The following is a 17624-nucleotide window of genomic DNA, read 5'->3' as shown; positions in this document are numbered from 1 at the left end:
CGTTCTTGAGGAATGAGTTTGCGGCGCTTGCAATGGAAACGTTGGGCCTTTACCATTTATAAAGAAATAGTAATATTTGAAACGGAACTCCTTTTCTTGGAACTAATAACGACGTGCAGTCTTGAGAAATAAGCGTAAGGAAGTACGAATGAATAACTTCAACGTCCTTACCTACTTAGATGTTTTTCATATTTCTTCAATTTCTTTGATATTTGAACACATCAGAAAATGTGTTCATTTCAACTTAAAAATGTATGTACCTACATTGTAAAAACAAAACAAGAGAGCTACTTTATACATATTAATATAATTACCAACGAAAATTATTTAGAATACACCGTTTGTACCTAAATGAAAAAGTAAAATAAAAAGTATTGCCCTTAATAATGTAATTGTGTCTTAAAAATACGCTCTTTTGTTATTCAAAAACGGAATCCTAATAGTTTCGTCATGCATGTCCGTCTGTCTGTCTGTCCATACGTCACAGCATTTTACTTAAAAAATATTGTTTTTTTTTTGTTTGAAGGTGTGAAAGCACGGAACCTACTAGAGTCGGAACACTCGGAACCGAACATACAAGTAGGTAAACTCTGCATGGCATTTTGCAAAAACAAAGTGTGGCAATGTCATCATTAATGTCAATTTTCTATAAAAATATGATGTTTATCTATCTATCTAATCTAATACCTTTAAACGAGCAATTCTTGTTTATATATATATATATATATATATATATATATATATATATATATATATATATATATATATATATATATATATATATATTTCGGGGATCTCAGAAACGGCTCTAACGATTTCGATGAAATCTGCTATATAGGGGTTTTCGGGGTCGAAAAATCGATCTAGCTAGGTCTTATCTCTGATAAAACGCGCATTTTTGAGTTGTTACATGCTTTCCGAGCAAAGCTCGGTCTCCCCGATATCAATGAGACAATGAGAGTCCCTCGCTTTGTTCTATTCAAATCTGTGCAAAGCTACTATAATTACCCTTAGACTGACTCTAATCTTCGTGGTACAACATGCACTTAGCCAAATAATAATTACATTATAGCTTATAAAATTATTCATCTTTTTAATAACTGAAAACCCTCCTAAAGTACGGTGTTAGTAAATATTTTAAGCCTTGTAGAGTGGTTCTCGCAGTACTGAGCGTCCTAGGAATGGCGCACTGCAGTTGTCCCGTGCTCGTTCGTTACAAACTACTAATTAGTATTAACAGATGTTTTTAACAATGCTGTGTTGAACTTGAGGTTTAAGCGTGTAAACTATAATAGGATTTTATGCATCTGTTGCATAAGGTTTGATATCTTTAAGACCTACTTGAGTACTTATATGCAATAGGTTGTATGTATTGTAGCTTTGTGGTGTGAAGTAGTCAGAATGTCAGATTATTTAAGACAAATGATTAGTAGTTAATTGAGGCTTACGACGTTTATTAATACGTGGGTTATTAATATCTTAATTTCGTTTATCTAATTATTATTAAGATTCCAATTAATTAATTTCATGTGATTGTGTAAACTGTACACTACTAGTACATTCGAAAATATATTTACAAGTTTATAACGTTTGCATATCATTCTATTTCTTCACTTCTAATACCCTTTACGGCTACCAGTTACCACCAGTACGGCTACCACCAGTTTTGACATTGACATAACGCTCACGTCTACGTAATTTACTTTCTGTACATCTCGCTTGCACTAATATGCCAGTACGAACGAGATGCATAGAAAGTAAGTTACGTAAACGTGAGCGTTATGTCAATGTCAAAACTGGTGGTAGCCGTACAGTTTGACACTAACGTATTCGCTAGCGTGTGTGTAACTTACTTTCTATGCATCTCGCTCGTACTGGCATATTGGTGCGAGCGAGATGCATAGAAAGTAAGTTACGCAGACGTTAGCGAATATGTCAGTTTGGCACTGTTAAGGCAGTCGTGGTAAGGCTATACGACGGTAAATGTTCTAGCTAGATAAAGTACAGCTAATATTAGGTGAGTTCTTCATTGAAAAAGTTCACCTGATATTAGCTTGACTGTACATATATCCATTCTTGCTAGCTTTTTGTAGTTCAGTGCAATACCTAACTAGGAATTTCTAAATGCGACGTTGCCGCTATGTGGTGTCTAGACATAATTACTCACAGACAACCAAGCACTCGCTCAATGCATATTTGTATTTTATAATAGTTTCGAAATATTTTATGATAGATCTCTACTTATAAATGCGAAAGTATAGTTGACGAAGTATAAAATGAGCCGATCGTGTTCAAACTTGTTCGAGAGATCGGCTCACTTTATATTTCGTCAACCTTAACTCTGTCTGTCTGTTACAGCTTCACGCTTAAACCGCTGAACCAATTTAAATGAAATGTGGTATGCATATAAGTACGAGGCCCGGGGGAAGGACGTAAGATAGTTTTTATCGATCATCATCATCATAATACACAGACGAAGTTGCGGAGAAGAAGCCAGTAAATTTATACATTTTAACAATAAATATCTGGGAGACCGAGCTTTGCTCGGAAAACATATAAAAACTCAAAAATACGCGTTTTCCCAGAGATAAGACCTAGCTAGATCGATTTTTCGACCCCGAAAACTCCTATATTTCATCGAAATCGTTAGAGCCGTTTCCGAGATTCCCGAAATATATATAAACAAGAATTGCTCGTTTAAAGGTATTAGATAGATTAAAAAAATAATGTTAAGTTTTGCCTCAACATTGCTCACGAATGTCACGACTAGATAGCCTTTTGCACTCTAATTAAAAATTTCATTGTTTGTCCAAACAGCAACACTGTTAACTGTACTTCAGTGGACCTTGTTACAAAAGCATAAGGGCATAAGGCATAATAAGGGGGCATAAGGCATAATAAGGGGGCATAAGGGCATAAGGCATAATAAGGGGGCATAAGGCATAATAAGGGGGCATAAGGCATAATAAGGGGGCATAAGGCATAATAAGGGGACATAAGGCATAATAAGGGGGCATAAGGCATAATAAGGGGGCATACGGCATAATAAGGGGGCATAAGGCATAATAAGGGGGCATAAGGGCATAAGGCATAATAAGGGGGCATAAGGCATAATAAGGGGGCATAAGGTCCACCGATGTACAGATAACAGTGTGGGCGCTGGTATGGAGCTGGACTGTTGCAATGGAGTATTTATTTACGTAGTTATTAATGTACAAATACCTTAGATATAAGAATACTAACGTAGAGAATAAGTTAGAGAGCTATTGATTATGTTACTAACCATAGTAACCATGTATTATGAATCTTTGTTATTTGAAATAAATGATTATTGATTGATTGATAACTATATACATATGTCTTGTATTAATTATCTCTGAATGATGATTACAAGCAGAATTAGCAGATATAATAGTATTAGGTAGCATTAAATGTTATTACAATTACAAATGATATGTCAACCTGTATAAAGTATCTACAAAAAATAACGTGTCAAAAGATAAAATAATATTATTTAAATTGGGGTTCAAAAATGGCTATATTTTGGCAGAAGACTCACAGACAGCTCTAAAAATAGCCTATACTTTACCTTATATTTCGGACAGCAAAGGCTTTCAAATGTATTTTTATAAAACATGCAAATCACATTTATTTTTTCTAAAACAAGCGAAACTTAAATAAAACATCAAGTTTCGGGCGCAGTGAGAGGCTTCACAAATATAATTTCATAAAATACGCAATACGTATTAGGTAGTTTATTTTTAGCAAAGCTTTTTAGGATTGCTGTAATATAAATAAAATATAAAGCCTTTTACTTTTTGCAAACAGTATAACTATGACTCCACATTTTTACATACTTATGTAACTTTTTTATTACCTGCACTAATTCGTACTTACTTATAATTTTTAAAACACTTTTAACAAAATAAAAATATAATAATCTGTAAAAGCCCCTCCGCAGGCAGATTGCCGATATCACACGTTAAGTCTGGAACAATTCCTACTCAAATATAGTTTGGCAAACCAATTATGCAGCAAAATACAAGAAAAAAGTCGCGAAATTCATTTGTATGAAAGATTGAACCTTCGCGCGTACATTTACAAATCAGCAGCCTTTTTCTACGGCAAAATAGGTTTGCCAGACTATATCAACTCCAGAAATGGTTTTAACCATGTTTCTGGCTGAACGATGCGGGCGCGGCGTAAGTATGTAACTTGTACAACTTGTACAGGCGTACCAAACTACCAAACGAACGAATTTGAGTCGAGTAGTGTTACCAACATCGCAGTTTTATAATTTTGTTAAAATTCAGCTGGCTCTGTGAAGTTGCGTTCGCTGGTACTACACAGTGCCACAATTTGACGTGTTAACCTAGAAAGGCCTACTATAAAAAATTTCGCTATTTGAAATTTGAACCTTGCTATAAGCATATTAAGTATAGTAAATATGGACGAATTTAAGAATAAAAAAATATGTTTAAGAAAGAAATAAAACAAAAGAAATGTTACTTTATTTGGTTCATGACGGGTTCTAATTACATATATTGAAAAGGAGTACAATTGTAAAGCACAATTATGTAAAACTTCAACGCGCTCTAATTTATTTGTATTACAATTTCTAGCAAAAGAACTAGTACCGGACATAGATATATGTTACTTGCTCATGTCAAAATTCAAGTCAATTCAGAATGTCGTTTTAAAACGAGAGCCTAACTTCGATTGTATGGCGGCGGCTACGTTCTTGTGACTTAATAAAAGAGTATTTGTATTTTCCGTTTCTACGTTTCGTATACCTACAATTTGGCCGAATAGGTATGCAGTTAACTCGACTATCTAACTATGTAAAACATTCTAACCATTTAAAACATATTGCGTCTGTAAGCTCGTGCAAAATCCTCGTATAGTTTAACTACGTGTAACTACTGGGCAAAGTACTCTGACCCTCGTTTACAAAAGGCATGTATTATGTACAACAATATGTACATATTCTACGGACATGCGTAAAAAGGAACCCTTAGGCCGGTTGTAGACGTCCGGTATTTTCGCCGGAAAACGGACCGTGTTACGCGGCTACGTCTAGTTTTGTATATGGCTACGGACAGCAAGACCCAAGAAAACAAGACATCGTCGCCGACCCCAGACAATTGTTTGGCGAAAACAACGGACGTCTATAACCGGCCTTATGGTGCGACGTCCATCCGTCGGCAACAGCTCTAAATATCTCGAGAAGGTAAAAACTGTCAACGTGTGGTATGGCTACTTATCTCCTCCAAAGGAGTTAAAAGGTTGGCAAATTTAGGCATTGGTGCCTATACCATGTTGTTGTTCTTATTGTTCTTCCATGAAATGTAAATATAGAGTAAATGCATGTTAGTAATTAAGTATGTATAGTAAAATTTGCAGGCAGAATTGTGCTGAACAAATTACATTACGATATAGTTACAAATCCTAAATGTCCCTTTTGACGAGGTATGCGATTTTAGCCGACGATTTGAAAGCTCTACTATATTAAATTGATTGCTCTTTAGCTTTTAGCCAAACCTAATGAATGGGATATCGGGGACACGTCATTGAATCAATTTTAGAGCATTGCCTATGCCCAGCTTCATCAAAGACCTATTTTCCGGTATGGAAATACATACATTCGAATGGACGATCCGGACGATCGTCATAGATACGTCAATTAATAGATCTAGAAACGATATGGATAAGATATGTCAGTGTCAAAAGTGACGTTTTTGTTTGAAGAAACGTAACATTTGACACTAACATATTAATTTTAACCAGCTTCAGCCCCCGATTTCGTTCGTCGATTTCGCACGTCGTTTGCGTGGAATGATGATGATGATTGATAAGAAACTACACTCCATATGTCCTTTCCCGGGCTTCAAGCTATTTTCATACCAAATTTTATCTAAATTTAAAATAACTCTAGTATACATTTCATTCGATAGCATGATGAGACGTACGCGTTTGCGTTAAATGTCATTTTGTATGGGTTATGAGTTGCTAAACCGTCCCGCTTGGCGCGCTGTTCAAAGTCCCATACAAAAATACACATAACGCAAACGCGAACGCACGTCACGCTATAGAATGAAATTTATTAAGAGGTTCTGAAGTCACACGTCACACAATGCAGTTTTCAAGTTGCCATTATGTAAAGACATAAGATAATTTAAGCTGCATAAGTGGTAGTTTCATTTCCACTTTGCAGCAGAGACAAAGTCAAAAGGCAGCCATTCCGTGCATACTGCGCAAGTTTTTACTTGTTTAAAATTAACTTTAGTACCTGTAAGCAGACGGTACGGTACACAAGACGCGCAAGTTCTTAATGCGTAAATGGTTTCTTGCTTATTCTTAAAAGTTTGAGAAGTGCATGTAGAAGTAACGTGACTTTTGAACACTACGCGGAATTTGTGAAGTTTGATTTTCATTTCATATTTCTAGTTTAAATTTAATTTTAAGTTTTGGATCGATGTCACGATTTGGTTTTCTGTCATGTTAGCATCTTACATGCAATACCTTCATGCATACCTATCTACATCTACAGTATAGGTATTCCTCATGTACGGTCACCACACAGGATTGTTATGCCATTTAGGGTTCTTGTTAAATTGGAAATTTTATAGCGTAAGTATTGAACAACCAATTTAGCTAGATCCCTAAATGACATAACAATCGCGGAGCGTGATGGTACTATAAATGAAAAGAAATGTTTAAGAGCTTTACCTAGAAATTTGTGTTCAAGATAAATACATTAGATAGCTACTCTTAAGTGGCAGATTGGCAAACAACATTAGCATCAAGCGGTTCCCATTTTCTTTGTACTTATAAGTAATAAGAAATAAATACCTACGTACATTACATACATACATTATATGTAGTACAATTTATGCACAGGGAACTGTAAACTGCATACCCAAATTTTCTGAATAAAACACCCGTATCAATTAGGTATTTTACAAATAAAAAGCAAAATCTCTTGCTTATTTCCTGTATAATGGGGACAATAATCCGTTTAAGCGCAGGTCAGCGAGTGCTCTCTTAATTGTCCAGGGAAGTATAGACAAAATTCATTAACAGATTATATTAGCAGCGCCTCGCTTGAATAAACAAGTTATCAAATTATTATTCGCCATCTTTGAAGCCAGGGCATTGAAGGCGGTTTTCCCATAAATCTAATACCATTATCTCGCGCTGTTCATCCCTACGCATCATTGATTTCATTATACGCACTTGCGTCTGTTCGACTTGAGCAAGGCATTTGACTTCGTGTGCCATGTTATGAAACTTGACTTGCGTTAATAAGTAGTATGTACTTATCTCTCACAGAAATGCTGCCTTACTTAAGCGAAAACAACAATGCTATTAAGTAACAAAACTTCAAATTTTAATAATCATAAAATTATTTCATACATAAATAAGTGGCGTACCTCAAGGTGGTATACTGGGGCCGCTATTATTATTAGTAAACATAAACGATTTACCCAGCACCCACAAAATGCTAAGCAATAAATAATTAGACCTCTCGCGTATTAGCAGACCCCTAATAATGGGAACAATAATCCGGTTAAGCGCGGGTCGCGGTGTCGCTACACGGTCGCTAGTGCTTCCTAATTGTCCGGGGAAGTATCGACGGCATCCATTACGGCTTCAGCTCGGCCGTTGTCATAGATTACAATACTCTACAGTAAGTATGCTACAATGACACGATTCTAAATAATTACCGCGTGACGTATTCGATCGCGATCTAATACCAATAATTTGATGTAGAAAAAAAAAGCGGTTAAATAATTGAATGTCAGTAAAGTATTTATATTTTTAAAAGATTAATTTGTGTGTCGTTGTAGGTATCTACAAAACACCTTGCAGTATGTTATAAACACCATGTTGTAAGTAGTAGTCCCTGCGGGCGCAGCATGGTTCCATTATTATCGACTATCACTATGCGCGTCCCTTTCGCACTTACATACTTGTTAGAACGTGACAGGCATGGTGACAAGCGATAAAAACGCGACCGTGCTACGCCGCCTGGTCTTGTGTAGTCATTGTGTAGAATACTCTGGCAAGCCAACTAAGTCAGTAGACTAAAGGCGCCAATTTTAAAATTTGTATGTGAGATCGATCGAAGGATAGTGACTACATTTCTCAAATTTGCCACCTTTTCCTACTGACAAAGCAGGCTTGCCAAAGCATAGAACAATATTGTGTCGAGATGCACTTACTGTGTTTACTTAATCTAACGGGGCACTCGGGGCAGTGAGATGAATTCAGAAACTGTAAGCTATCTCGAAATTGGCTCCCTGGTAAAACAAAGTAAGCAATCTTTTCTTTTATAGTTCCTGATTTTCCCTCACTGCCATATTTGGGTCCGGCTAACGTTGTTCTTTTGCGGCGGGTAAAACGAATTGGGTCGTGGACGGCGGTAATAATAGCAATAAATCCAGAAACATATTTTCTGAGAGTGGTGCAGCTAGTACTACGTAATCTGTGATTACGGTTCCTTCCAACTCTAATTGAATCCGAGTCACTGCCTCCATAAATTTTATCGCCCCATTTAGGTCCCGTTTTTTATCTGTTACCTTCTTTGTCCGCCGTTTTTATTTTAATACAGCGTTCTCGCTGTTCAAAGAAAAGTTGGCCTTTACTCACTTTTCTGTATTGATTAAAAAGCCGTATGCTGAGGTAATTTAATTTCGTTGCTGAATGCGTAATGGTTTTAATTTTCATTTATTATATCGCTCTGATTTTCTTCTTATTGGGAGCTCTATTTGAGATAAAGTTAATTAAAAATGGAAATACTCGTGAACGTCCGTTTTGTTTGAGCTCAAATTATTAAAGGAAATTAAAGTTATGAGAGTTAAGAAAAAACATCCTGAATGGTATTTAAGTAGACTTGATACAGAAGTAGATTTGATTAAAACAGCTTAATATCAAATTTCGTGCATTCCGACAAACGTACACGGGCGGCGTTCAAAGGGTTCCCAAAAGGCTTGGTATGGTAACTACTCGCGCACGATTGCCGCGCGCGTCCTGTCCGCGAGATCCTGATGCACCTTGAAGACTTGAAGCATGATTACAGGGTCAAAATTATTATGAAGCTGAAACTCAAAGAATACTCACTTGACAACAGGTTCCGGCGATCCCCCCGAGCTTGAGCACGCGAGCTTGATCTCCCTTCCCTCTTGCGCACTAGCGTGCGCGCCAGGCGAGAGCAGAGGCGCACGAGGGTGCGTGAGCACGACCAGCGCGTGCGCCTGTGAGTGCAGCGTGCGCCCCGACCCCCCCGCCTTCACCCGGCACTCGAAGCGTCCATTGTCCCGCTCGTACGACACGTTTGACACGGACAGGTCGTAACGCCCCTCAGCCGGCGCGAACGTGATTCTGAAATTAAACGGCACATTAAAACTATGCATATTTCCCTTTTATGTTCGCATACGGGGTTAAGTTGTGGGGAAATTTAGGTCATGTTCCGTTCAAAAGTTATTGCGTATCCACAAAACTATTTCCTGTTTATATTGTTTATGACTGTTGTCTAGTATTGCGAAGCTTTAGATTGTGGACCGCTTATATTTAAAATTTTATTTTATTCCTCATTTTATCAAGTGTTTTACCCAGTTTTATTGAGTTGAGCGCGGGGTCAACTAGGCAATCTAATACTTTACTACAGTATATTTAGACTACAGTTAAACGTAAATATTTATTATGGTATTCTAGATTTCTAAATTCGGGAAAGGTATTCTCAACAATAAGAGGCTTAGAGTTAAATTTCCGGTTGGATTAGATCTGGAAAACAATCTAAGATTATCTATATTTTTACCGTCTTGTAAAACGAAAAGCTCGACTCCTAATGGCTGTTTAGTCTCTTGGTAAATCTGCTACATATTATTTCTCATGGGAGACGTATAACAAACAGTATTCTGAGTTTTGTAGAGGTAAATTGATAAACAGGAATAGCGGAAATTAAGTCCAACTTTCAATTATAAAGTATTTTTAACGGCTGTAAATTTTGACGTTAACATCTCATTGGCCAGTAAAATTTGATCCAGGAATGAAATAAAAAAAATCAAGCTGGTAATCGTCTTAATACCTTCATTTGGTTCTAAATTAGTGTAATCCGAGTTTGCTCCATTCCATTCCAGGAGTTATGGATTATTTTTTGTTTTTTTTTTTCAGTTTTTTACTTGTAGTTCAAAAACGGTATGTCTTACGGCAAATTTGCTCTAACCATGATAAAAATTGACATCTGAGGATCCGAAAGATACCTTAATATGAATTCGTAGGTAGTCAAAGATTGTAAAAAATAGCCGCCACTTTGAATTCCTTCCTTTTTTGTTAAAATCGTGTAAAAATCCGAATTTTTTTTCACCTGTGTCTGATCCACAACAACCTTGCTGGTAGTGACATTATAATTGATGGTGGGTTCCTACTACATCCAGTGGTTTTGTCAATCCAAGGTAAAATCTCCCAAGGCTCCCAAAATTTATCCACACCTCCTGAGATGGAGCAAACTCGGATTATACGCATTTAGGACCAAATGAAGATATTAAAATGATTCCAGCTTGCTGGGAATTATTATATGTATAATAATATTAATAATTTATTCACAAATTAGATCCGTTATATAATATTTTTTTTAGTGTCCGACCGAAACATGTTTTTTTGCCGAAACCGAAACCGAATGTTCGGCTTTGGCTCTAGTTTCGGCCGAAACCGAAACCGAACCTTTTGTAGACTTGTTAAAATCGTTGAAAAAATGTCATAAAACCGCTTTTACACACATATTATGGGGCTGTCAACACCCAATGTCCTTGAAATTGATGTTACTTAAGCAGTTTTTTAAGAAAATTACTAGAGTTAGACCAAGATAATTCTGCAACGATTATTTTATTTTAAACGTCAAAACTTCTATGAAATTATGACGTATAAATAACATTTGCACTAGTTTCACTGCGTATGCTATCAAAATGATTGCAGAATTTTCTTGGTCTAACTCTATTCATTCACCAGTCAAGCCAACATGTAGATACAGGGTCAAAGAAAAACGCGAGCGCAGCGAGCGCGAATTTTTTGTTGACAATATCGCAAGGCCGGCTACCGATCTTCACCTGGGCCTAAACGTCCGAAGTGCCCCAGTGAGGCGAACTTTCATGCGAAGTCAAAGCCGTGCTTCAGGCTTCAGGATAAGTAGTTGAGCACAGACTCCAACCAATGTCCATTGTATAAAAAAGCGAGATACATATTTCCTTGAGCGCTGGTGGCCTAGCGGTAAGAGCGTGCGACTTTTAATCCGAAGGTCGCAGGTACAAACCCCGGCTCGTACCAATAAGTTTTTCGAAAGTTATATACGAAATATCATTTGATATTTACTATTTTCTTTTCGGTGAAGGAAAAACATCGTGAGGAAGCCGGACTAGTCCCGATAAGGCCTAGTTTACTCTCTGGGTCAGGGTGACCACTCTTTACTATAACCAAAATTCCCTGACTTTTCCCGGTTTTCCAGGCGTTTTTTCAAGTTTTTCCCTGACCATAATCTTAAATGTAATAAATATAAAATATATAATTGGAATACATTTTTGAGTTTTTGCAGAATTATCTGATAGCAAATTACAATTTATCAATACAATGAAATAATACAAAAACGGAAATAATAAGAAGTACCTAGTATCTGAATAGCTCAGTTGGTAAGAGCGAAAGCATAGTTAGACGGAAGTCGTGGGTTCACATCCTACGTCAGGTGACGTTTTTGTACTGTTTCATTGTATTTATAAATTGTACTTTGCTATCACAGTTCATACAACAGTTCATACAATCACCCAATAATTTATTTATTTTTGTTGAAAGCTGTACAGGAAAAACCAATTGAAACGGTACAGAGGACTACTGAATTTATTGGATATTAAATGTATCATATAATATAATCCAGCGAGAAATACTAAAGGGAACACTTTATACCGACCTTAATCGTATTAGTAAGTACTAGACTTCAACGTTTTGCGTATTATGGTACCAAAGCGACGAATTGAGAAACCTAATCTTTTGAAGTCGGTTAAAAATCTTTAGTGTCCGACCGAAACATGTTTTTTTGTCGAAACCGAAAATTTTGTAGACTTGTTAAAATCGTGGAAAAAATGAAATAAAACCGCTTTTATACACAAATTAAGGGGCTTTCAACACCCAATGTCCTTGAAATTGATGTTACTTAATACTTAAGCAGTTTATTAAGAAAACCTATTTGTTTTAATAAAGCAAAATAAAAAAGAAATTAAAATTCATTATATATTAAAGACCGTGGTCGTACTCGATACATGATTGAACGAAATAGCCCGATAAAAAATAATAGGGAGTACTTATTACTGCAATGTTTTGCCGCCAGAGTGCAGCACTAGTGCACATACTAAACCATAAGCGTAACTTATACATACAAGGCCTTAAACAATTTTTTGATATAAAATAATAACAAAATCTATTGCAACTTGGTAATCTGTTTTTCCAATAACGCTTCTTTGGCAGCTCCTTCGAGAATTTTTCGCCTTTTTGTTTCTAGTTCTCTGACCATTTCCGCAGTTTTTCTTTTTTCTGCTCTGATTTTCGCCTCTGGACTTAAATCTTCCATCCTTTTGTGTAGCTGCTCCGTGTACAAGGAGTGAGCATTACGAGCCGCGTGGATCATTTTTTTTTTATATTTATTTTGTCTATACTGCCGTGGTAGGATATAGCGTTATCTATTATTAACCTATTTAGCGTCAGACGTACGACCCCAATATCATAGAAAACCGCAAATCGATGTACAGGTTAGCCGTTTGGCACACGCATACTAGAGGTAAAAATAAAATTTTTGACCCGCAGTTCCTAAAAAAATTTGCTGAGTCATTGTTTTTTTTATGGGATAAAAAAAAATTTTAGAAACAAATACGATATGGCTTATTATTTTTTTGTACAATATACCACTGATACGTGATATCGATATCCTCATATCTAACCCCAAAAAAACAATTTTAAAAATAATTTCATTTAGGTTTGTTTTTAATTTTTCATTATTACAGTGACACGGTACTACTTCAGTGCCTATTTTACGAGACTTATGGAACTGTAGTAGAGAGGTATTTCCCGTTGGATATATGGATATTACGTATCATTTTATGATTAATATGCACCGTATCTGCAGTACAGTTCCATTAAGTTTCGTAAAATAGGTACTGAAGTAGGACTGTATTCACTTAGTATTATTGAAAAATAAAAATAAAAACTAAATGAAATTATTTTCAAAATTGCTTTATTAGGGTTAGATGTGAGGATATCACGTATCATTTGTGGTATATTATACAAAAAAAAAATCAGCCATATCGTATCTGGAGAAGCTCAAACTTGGTATGTTTTGAAAATTATTTTTGTTTTAATCATAAAAAAATGGCTGAAATGTAATGATGTGGTATAGTTTTAGAATCGCCTCAAAAAGCTCTTTCATATGATACCACACACAATAAGTTTCGGAAAAAAAATATTTTCTTTCCCATACAAAAAAACAATGACTCAGCACTCCCCTCCTAAGGGAAATATTTTTAGGAACTGCGGGTCAAAAATTTTGTTTTGACCTCTAGTAGGTATGCGTGTGCCAAACGGCTTATCTGTACATCGTTTGCGGGTTTTTAAAGTGAACAGGTTAGCACATTCACTGCCCCCGACGCAAATGTGCGTCCACCGTCATACAAGTTTGTTCCTAGGCCACGCCCCCTGGCAGTGAATGCGTTAGACTAATTATAGTAGATATAATATAATGTTTGCAGATGGTAAAATTAATATTTTTTTATTATTTTATTATGTACTTATATTATGTACATACAGAGACAATTTTTATTCCCTGACCTCCATTAAATTTCCCTGACAATTCCCTGACTTTTCCATGACTAGCGGAATTCCCTGACTTTTCCCGGTTTTCCCGGTTTTCCAGAAAGTGGCCACCCTGTGGGTGCTAGTGCCTACGCCAATTCTTGGGATTAGTTGTCAATTTGACCCCAGGCTCCCATGAGCCGTGGCAAAAATTCCGGGATTACGCGAGGAAGATGATGAGTTTTCTTATTATTCCTTTGCCCAGGCCCAGTAACATGCGACAGTGCTATCTCATTTACTCAGATACAATTAGACAGTGTGCGCGATATAGGTATTAACAGCCTCTTAAGACTGCGTCGACCGTCTAGTGGCGCCCTCATTAGTGGAATTGTGTTTTATACAATTAATAATAATAATTAACCAATTAATTTCTATACATGTATCAGTATATGTAGGTACATATTAATATTGTTGTCCTACTTATTCCCCAACTTTTGGTCTTTGTCACATAGTTTAGTTTCATAGTACGAAGTACCATTTCGTAAGTTTCGGCCCGGCCGAAAGGTTCGGCCGTTTTTTGGCCGAAACCGAAACTACAGCCGAAACATGATTTTTTGGCCGAAACTGGCCGAAACCGAAACCGAAACCGAACCTTCGGTCGGACACTAATTTTTTTGATCTAGCTTGACTGGCCTATTAACTGACGTGGGCAGCAGTACTACAATTGCGTAACTTTGGAGCTAGAGTTCGCCTATAGGCTATAAATGGATAATAGAAATTAATTTTGTATGGAAATGTCATAATTTAGTTAAAAGGTACAGTTGAGGTGTACAGACGAACTAATCAAATCAAAATCGAAAGGATATGAAAAGCATAAAATTAACATTTAACTAAACCAACACAAAAACGAAAAAGATGCAAAGCCTCGTTGGCACTTTTAAAATCACTACTAGACTTGATTAGTACCAAACCCCGTCACCCCGAGCTGGCCAAAATACGTAGCCTTTAGTACATAACTTCGCCTTAACTAGCATTTAATCATAATTCAGCTATAAATTGTATCATGGGATTCATGGGTGTAGATATTCAACATTTAGGATTTGGAATAAGTTTTAGTATAATTTTCACAATAAATATAGGATAGGTGTGAGGATATGTGACGTCCCACGGTCAAAGGTACCTTATGGCGGGTATGGAGTTATGCATACCCCAGTAATCTACAATAAATAACCTATCGATAACACAAAAGATCAACCTTCTAGGTTGCGTAGTTACAGAGATATGATTTTTTGAAAATAATGTTGTGAAATGAGCAACTTTACGATAGAGAAGTTTTAAGTTTAGCCGCCTAAAAAACTATGTTCCTGAAGTAAGTTACATAGTTGACTACAAATAATAATGCCTTATATATCTGAGATTAAAAAAATATTGCGACTTGTTCTGTAATGCAAATAGAAACTTTTGATATCGACTGATTTATGTGTATACTAACCAATCTCTTGAAAATAAAGTTTTATTTCATGTTCACGATTGATTGCAATGAGCTCTCAAGATTTAAATTTTATCTATTAGAAAACGACACTGACAGACAGTTTAAGCAAAAAACAATACCGATTTAGAGGTGAAAATGTATTTTCTGACTTTTTCATATAAAATCACAAAATTGAATATTTTTACTTTTAATGTGACACACAATCAATTTTTCTGAGCACATATGAAAGAAATTCTGTCATTCAAATGAAATAAATCCTAAAACCCCAACTAAATACTATATTTAACCCCTTATGCCACTTTAAACTTACATAACAATAACAGTATTTGCTCCATACATTTACGAAAAGGTACCTTATGGAAATAAATCTAATAATACATCACTACAAAATATCAATCATATTACAGTTTATCTTTTATGAATAGAAAATATTAATTTACATTAAACTGCCCCCAATTTAATTAGTTCTTCGTCATAATAATCTTAAAAAAGACCAATAATTTGTATGTAATGAAAAGGTACCTTGTGGTCAAGTTACATGATGAGGCATGATGATGATGGAACAGTTAGGATAAACTAATAATATTTTGGGGTTAAGATGGTATAAATCGTCTATTTCTTATCAATAATATATTTCGGTTGCTATTGAAGATAAGCGGCATTGAGGTTCAATGACCTCAGATATTCCATAAGGTAATGCGTCGGGTATTGGCATTTTTCAGCAAACCAATGGCTGATTTACTGCATGCGACCAAACCAAATGAAGATTATTCTAGTTAAGAAAGACTTGACGAGAGTAACTTTGGTATAATAGCAGTCTACTTGGATTTGTGATGTCGGTCTATGTACGGTTATAATATTTGCGAGGCGCCCCAACCAGAACTGAGATTATCAAATTAGTTTTGCAGAATGCTAATACAGTTCTCTACCAAACTTCTTTTCCCGTATTGACTAGTTTTTTTGGGAATTTTCAATCTTTTTTCCATAAGGTACCTTTTCTACTAAACTCTGAGACGACATTACTAGGCTTATAACTAACTTATAACAAAAATAAAAACAGGTAAACAAACGTTACGCATTAAGGTTTCAGATCACACAATAAAAAAAAATTGAGCATTTTTTCACCTCTTTACAAAACATTTAATATCTCCGAAACTAGAAACCCTCATAAGGTACCTTTTCCCGTGGAACGTCACAGATTATTGACTTAATTTTTTTTTACTTTTTTTACGCCGATCTTTTTATTGTCAATTCAATGAATATCTATTTTTCTTGATAAAATTAATATGTGAAGTCCCGCGGGGTAAAGGTACCTTATGGCGGTTGGCGCTTACGATATTATTAACGCCGCTCCAATATTATTGCGGCGCTATACGACGTAAGCGCCAGCCGCCATAAGGTACCTTTTGCCGTGGAACGTCACATATTATTATTTTACATGGGCGAAGTTGGCACCAACGGCGAAGTTAGGGTTCCATACGTTAGATACTTTTGCGAACCCTGATTTTCAATGAATTGCAACATTGATAACGGGTTTGGTTTGGTGATACAGTCAACTGTAAAAATGTGGGTGTACAAATCATCTCAAAAATAATAACTCTTATGTCAGTGAATTAAGAACTATGGGACATATTATTGAGTAAGTTGTCTACACCCATATTTGTACAGTTGACTGTACCTCTTGTCAAATTAACTTTCTTAGATTTTTAGTTCGAATGCCGCCCAGTTTTAAAAATTTCATTTAGCGCTATGGCCTCCACAGTGGGCACCGAGGAAATCCTAGCGCAGCCAATTTGAGCACTGTTTCCGTCGCTGCGAGTCGACCAATTAGAGAAAATTGTCGTTTTTCACTTTAATTATAGTTTTTTTTTTATTGACAGATTTTATGTCCACCGGCTGTACACTGGGACTAATAGCAGGGTTCGTTCGGTACATTAATAAAACAAAAATTACAAAAAGTTCATTTCTCTCGTAACGATATCGGGTGTTCAAAAATCGAAATTTGGTTGTCATCTTATTGTGGGATTTGACAAAAGTTTGTGAATACCGCCACTATACTACCTATAGAGTTTACTCACAGCGCAGATTTTAAGCTTATCGATCGTTAGAACTAAGTTTTAATTAGCTACTTATCCTAATTATGATAGTTGGTCTCGAATGGTGTCATTGATAGCGAGTAGCGACATTGTCGTGGTCGCTAGCGTTGATTACCCAGTAGTACGTGGGGATTGTATATTTTAGAAAGGTACTGGTAGTTAGTTTCAAGTAGCGTGTCCTTAATGGCGACATTGTCGTGTACGAT

General features: G+C 36.0%; 1 protein-coding gene across 1 annotated transcript in view; it reads right to left on the bottom strand.

Moving 5' to 3' along the window:
* LOC134793939 (hemicentin-2) overlaps positions 1–17624 on the bottom strand; it is a 192361-nt gene that overhangs the window by 65775 nt on the left and 108962 nt on the right. Inside the window, exon 3 of the mRNA XM_063765659.1 lies at positions 9124–9384. Within this exon, the coding sequence (XP_063621729.1) occupies positions 9124–9384 (261 nt within the window). The remainder of the gene's footprint in view (positions 1–9123; positions 9385–17624) is intronic.

The sequence above is a fragment of the Cydia splendana genome, chromosome 1 (genome assembly GCF_910591565.1).
Source record: "Cydia splendana chromosome 1, ilCydSple1.2, whole genome shotgun sequence".
In the NCBI taxonomy this organism is placed as follows: domain Eukaryota; kingdom Metazoa; phylum Arthropoda; class Insecta; order Lepidoptera; family Tortricidae; genus Cydia; species Cydia splendana.
This window is presented reverse-complemented; position numbering and strand designations above follow the sequence as displayed.